General features: G+C 46.5%; 1 protein-coding gene across 1 annotated transcript in view; it reads right to left on the bottom strand.

The window, feature by feature from the left end:
- Positions 1-364: 364 nt before the first annotated feature.
- The window catches only part of LOC107677690 (U4/U6 small nuclear ribonucleoprotein Prp3-like), a 40,289-nt gene continuing 34,976 nt past the window's right edge, over positions 365-5,677 (bottom strand). The window contains exons 13-16 of the mRNA XM_016472693.1: positions 4,828-4,946; positions 4,619-4,696; positions 4,456-4,517; positions 365-953 (exon numbers count right to left, since the gene is read on the bottom strand). Of these exons, the coding sequence (XP_016328179.1) occupies positions 804-953; positions 4,456-4,517; positions 4,619-4,696; positions 4,828-4,946 (409 nt within the window). The 3' untranslated portion in view covers positions 365-803. The remainder of the gene's footprint in view (positions 954-4,455; positions 4,518-4,618; positions 4,697-4,827; positions 4,947-5,677) is intronic.

Below are 5,677 nucleotides of genomic sequence, written 5' to 3'. Positions count from 1 at the left end.
TTCAGGAGTGAGTCTTATTTACTTACAGGACTGCATCAAAATGTTGAGAGCACAAGATGCAGGACTCAAACAAGATGGATCCAAGGTAGAAATCACACAAGATCAAAGACTGCACAGCCTACACTATAAACCTTGTTACAAGAGATACAAAATCAGTGTCCACTCCTGTTCAAGCTTCCATTGTAAAGTTCTGCAGTACACATTAGGGTTAACAATCTAGTTCATTACACCAACTCTTGTTCTTAAGCTTTGCACACTTGTATTGCAGGTACGAAAACACATTCTCTTACACGCTCAAACAATATTTACATGTACGTTTCTCTCAGCCAGTCTATTCCACCTCCTTCACTCGAGTGAGTCTTATTTACTTACAGGACTGCATCAAAATGTTGAGAGCACAAGATGCAGGACTCAAACAAGATGGATCCAAGGTAGAAATCACACAAGATCAAAGACTGCACAGCCTACACTATAAACCTTGTTACAAGAGATACAAAATCAGTGTCCACTCCTGTTCAAGCTTCCATTGTAAAGTTCTGCAGTACACATTAGGGTTAACAATCTAGTTCATTACACCAACTCTTGTTCTTAAGCTTTGCACACTTGTATTGCAGGTACGAAAACACATTCTCTTACACGCTCAAACAATATTTACATGTACGTTTCTCTCAGCCAGTCTATTCCACCTCCTTCACTCTCTTCCAAAAAAAAAAAAAAAAAAACTGAAGAAAAAAGAAAAAACATGCGTGCAAGGTGCACATGCCACAGGCTCCACTGTTTCTCTGTTGAGTACTGTCTGTATCTCAATCGTCAGTTGTCTCCAGAACACTCTGACTCAGAGCCAAGTCCCAGTAGTGCTCAGTGCCATGCTTCTTAAAATGTTCCCTAGCCATACTTTCTGTTGGACACTGTTTAAACTTAACCTCCCCGTAGCTACGTTCCTTGGCTGTACCCTGAGAGAGAGAAAAAAGTATATATTTAAGTCCACAAAGGATAATAAGAAAAAGGAAGACAAACTATCTCATTATATTATTTAGTGTCTACTTGCATATCAGTAAAAACCATACAAAAGTAAAGAAAAAAACAAATGGTGAGTCATGACAAACGTCTCCGCTTACTATCGTAACCTCGGTTCCCTGAGAATGAATGAGACATCGCGGAGGTTTCTCCGCTATGGGAACTCCTTCCCTTCCGGCCTTTCTTGAAGTCCTATTGCCTCTCGCCTGTCCAATTGAGGCATGCGTAGTAAACCCAGCTGACACACTGCTGATGCTGCTGCCATGAGTCCCAGCAGCCTCTGAAATTCCTTCAAGTGAACAGAGTTGCCTAGTCTGAAATGGCACAGGGAAGACAAAATGGCCACCGAGCACTCCCGAGAGAGACGGGCGCACATCTCCACCGAGTTGAAACACACCCCCAGATATTTTATAGACTGACTCTGGGCGAGAATGCTTTTCTGCATGTTGACACACAGCCCTAGGGACTCCAAGTGATGAAGCAGCGTGTCTATATGGCCAACTAGCGTGTCCTGTGAGCTAAAATCAGCCAATCGTCCAGATAGTTGAGAATGCGCATCCCGCTCACTCTGAGGAGGGAAAGTGCTGCATCCATGCACTTCGAGAAAGTGCGTGGGGCTAAAGCCAGCCCAAACGGAAGAACAGAGTACTGGTACGCCGCACCCTTGAAAGCAAACCTTAGAAAAGCATCTGTGATTTGGTGCTATCTGAATGTGAAAGTACACGTCATTTAAATCCACGGACGAAACCAGTCCCCAGGGCCAGTCCCCGGGCCAGCATCGGTTTCAGCGTCATCATTCTGAACGGACGGTTGCAAAGCGCTCTGTTGATAGGCCTTAGATCTAGGATCGGACGGAGTCCCCCATCTTTTCATCTACCATGAAATAGCAGCTGTAAAACCTGCCCTCCAGCTCGCTTGGAGGGACTCGCTCTATTGCTCCTTTTTCGAGCAGGCTGCATACCTGTCGTCTCAGAAATGGAGCATTTTGAGGCAATGTTAGAGAGTGCACCACACCATTGAAACGGGGTGGTCTGCGTCTGAATTGAAGGATATACTCACGCGCTATCATACCGAGTAGCCAGCGTGAGATTCCCGGAATAGCTTCCCACGCGCTCAGGAACTGACATAGCAGCTTTAGCGGCTTGGTCGTTGGATGCACCGGCAAGTGCTGCGTGGCTATAATCGGTGAGGGTGACGGCTCTGCACCGCTCTGAGGTGGGGCGAGCAGTAGGGCTGTCGCGGTGAAAGAATTTCCCTTGCTGTAATTTTGAGTTGCTCAGTAGCAATGGCTCAATGGTATGTGGTATTTTTGCCATATATATATATATATATATTTATATAATCTGTGCGTGTATGTGTTACGATATAACGAGGTCATATTCAGAAACCAATGAAACCGAATAGTTGAAACGGGAAGTGAAGTAAACAGAAGAAAATGACAAAATAACGATCCACAGAACATAAACCTGACAATAAGATTGTTAGGCTATTGTTAGCCTATATGTATAACAGTTCGTTCTGATCCTGGACCGACTGGACAAGAGACTTTTTATTGATATTTCCACCGGCACGCGTTCTAGACGGGCTGTCAGTCAGTGCAGTTAGATTGTTGCGCCACAAGGTGGCGGCAAGGGAGTTAGTCTTTAAACCGCTCATTCAACTACACGTTCAAAAATGCCAAATCATTCAAAGAGAGACAATGAAAAACGCCGTTGAAATCCTTTTAACTTTGAGCGCCACGTTAGAAGGCTCAGCTGACCAATGCGTCGATGCCAAGACAGAGATTTGGCTTTCCTTGGACATGACAACCTATTTTCACAAATATTTATGACTCGCAAGTATTTATGGCAGCAGCAGTCGAGGTAGTGGTGTCCCTCCTCTGCACTGGACCGTGTGCCGAAGAAGTCCGGGATCTCGCGGCCTGCTGCTGGAAAGCGCGCCTCGACATCACGTGACTCATCACTTTGGCGCGCTTTTGAGCCTCCGTGAAGCAAAGCGAAGACTCCATGGCATCACCTAAGAGGCCGGAGGGAGTCACCGGGGCATTAAGGAGAACTTTACGGTCCTCATTCTTGAGGTCAGCTAGGTTCAACCATAGGTGCCTCTGAAGGACGACCATAATGCCCATCGCCTTACCGATCGCCTGAGCACTTCGTGACCATCAAAGCGAAGTCATTAATGGCATCCGGTGTGAGGGCTCCACCCACCGCCATTTGCAGGAGCTTCGCCTGAAACACCTGCAGCACCGCCATGGCATGCAGCACTGACGCCGCCACACCGTCCGCTGCGTAGGCCTTGTTAGCGAGGTGGGGAGTGGTCCTGCACAGTTTAGACAGGAGACTGATGTCCGAGCCCAGGGTCTTGGCCGCTGCAGGGCATAGGTGCGAGGCGACGGATTCCTTGATGGGGGGAGTGCGCATGTAAGCACGGGCCTCCACACCGTCCACGTGCGAGAAAATGGCCTGCGTGTTAGACTGGACATGCGCCGATTGGGGTGCAGACCACGTCTTCACGAGCTGTTAGTGGACATCGGGGAAGAAGGGGGACCGACGCCCTCGAATCAGTTTGTCGGCGAGAGGATCTAAAATACCAGGAGTTAAGCATACTCCCGGCAGGCTCCTCCGGAAGGCTCCAGGTAAGCTCGAGCTCCTGGACAGCTTTCGTCATGACCCTCACGAGCTCCTCCTGAAGGTCTGGGGGCCCCTCACTGTCAGGGCAGTCACGCGCCGATCCCACCCAATCCTCTTTCTCAGAGGCCGAGATGGACATAGAGTCCTCATCCTCTTCCTCCCCGCCGAACGACACGAAGTCTTCGATGCTCGGAGGTGATTGGAAGCAGTCCTCGGGGAAGGTGACTGGGGAACGGGATGACCGCTGAGGATGGCGGCGCGGCGAGTTGCTGCTCCTTCCTCCGGGAGGGGGAAGGGGGCTGGGGGTGTTTCCCACCAGCGGCACGCTGGCGGCAGTGGGCCTCACCCCAAACAAGTCACGTTGCGGTGAGTCCGAAGCACGCGGGCTGGCAGGTTCACGCAATGCCCGCAGTCGGACTCCTCCAACGCCGCCAAGCCGAGGCAGGCGACGCAGTTATCATGTTGATCTGATGGTTCAATTGGTCCCACGCAGGTCTTACAGAATGAAGCCATTCTTCAGGTTGTACTGAACAAATAAGTGAAGATTGTGTAATTGTTGCGTGCACCGCATTTTATACTGCCTCTCAAGCTCGTTAGTATTTGCATGCGATTTGCACACTTCGCGACAATTGGCCAGTCAATTGGACTGGCGTGAGCCAATAGGACTTCAGGAAAGTTTGGAAGGGAAGGAGTTCCCATAGAGGAGAAACCTCCGCGATGTCTCGTGAAAGCTTGAAAGGGAACTACTGAATATTTTTTGGTAAATGTTCCATTGGTTTACATAAGAATATAACTGGTATCCATTTACCTCCCAAACCAATGTGCATTTATTATTCTTCCTGGAACCCTCATCATCTGAATCTTGAGGCTCTAAAAGAAACATGGAATGTCAAAGGTCAGCTCCTAATCACAGCTCAAAAAAGGCTGATCAATAAAAGTCTCCATCTTTTATCATTCTTAATTTCCCTTACCATCTCTCTTGGAATTCAGCTCATCCCATTTGATTCTATTCAACATCAGTCGTTTAAATTTCTTCTGTGCTTTGGGGCCTACAGGGAGTATTAAAAAGTATAAATTAATACATGAATAAAAATCCTGAAAAAAAAAATTATTATAATAATAAAAATAACCATCTGTGAAGAGAATCATCTATAAAGATTCTCTAATCACTTTCACCCACCTCCCTCCACTACTATGATGTTGACGTCTTTGTGAAGTACCACGGTGCCAGTGAGGTACAGTTGGTTTGCATTGGCCTCCACCTTAAACTTCTTGGCTGGGTTGTGCAGATTTCTGATCCTGAAGGCAAAGCAGATAAACTATTTGAGTAAACAAATTAGCAAAAAAAAAATTGTTTTCTTCTACCCGGGCCAGTGATGCCATCTTGTGGAACAACTGATTAGTGCAGAACCAAGTCAATGTGCATGTGTGACCTTGCAAAAGTCAGATGATGTGCGTACAGTACACGTGTACTGTTTTGTTATGCAGACCCTCGTGTATGCATTAGGGATGTGCATCTCATGACTCAGGCCGATACAATACGCATCTCGATGCATAGCCAACGATACGATACTTTAAAGATACATATGAAGCAGCTACCGATGCGATGCGATACGATTCACCCATATTACGATGCAGTGCGATCCGATTTCGATTCGATTCAACACAATGCGATTCGATGCAATACGATGCAATGGAGAAAATATGATAACGTTTCATGCCTTGAGGCCTGTTTCATAAAACAAGTTAACCAAATAAGCCAGGCTTATTTCAGTTAGTCTGACTCATTGTTAAATGATTTGGTTCCATTAAGCAAATTTAACATAGGCCTAGATCAAGCTTAGTCACTGTGGCAACTTATGCTGGGAAACTAACCTGGTCTAAAGTAGGCTAGCTGTCAGGCTAATCTAAGCTCCTCTACTGACCAATAGGAACATAATGATATTACCACTGTCTCAGTTTATACTATTACTATTGCTATTATTATTACATACTATTATTTGACTTTTTTTTCTTTTTTTTTTTTTACC

This window comes from Sinocyclocheilus anshuiensis, unplaced genomic scaffold (assembly GCF_001515605.1).
Source record: "Sinocyclocheilus anshuiensis isolate Anshui unplaced genomic scaffold, SAMN03320099.WGS_v1.1 scaffold1121, whole genome shotgun sequence".
Taxonomy (NCBI): domain Eukaryota; kingdom Metazoa; phylum Chordata; class Actinopteri; order Cypriniformes; family Cyprinidae; genus Sinocyclocheilus; species Sinocyclocheilus anshuiensis.
Note: the sequence above shows the minus strand (reverse complement) of the source record. Positions and strands in the feature narration are given on the sequence as shown.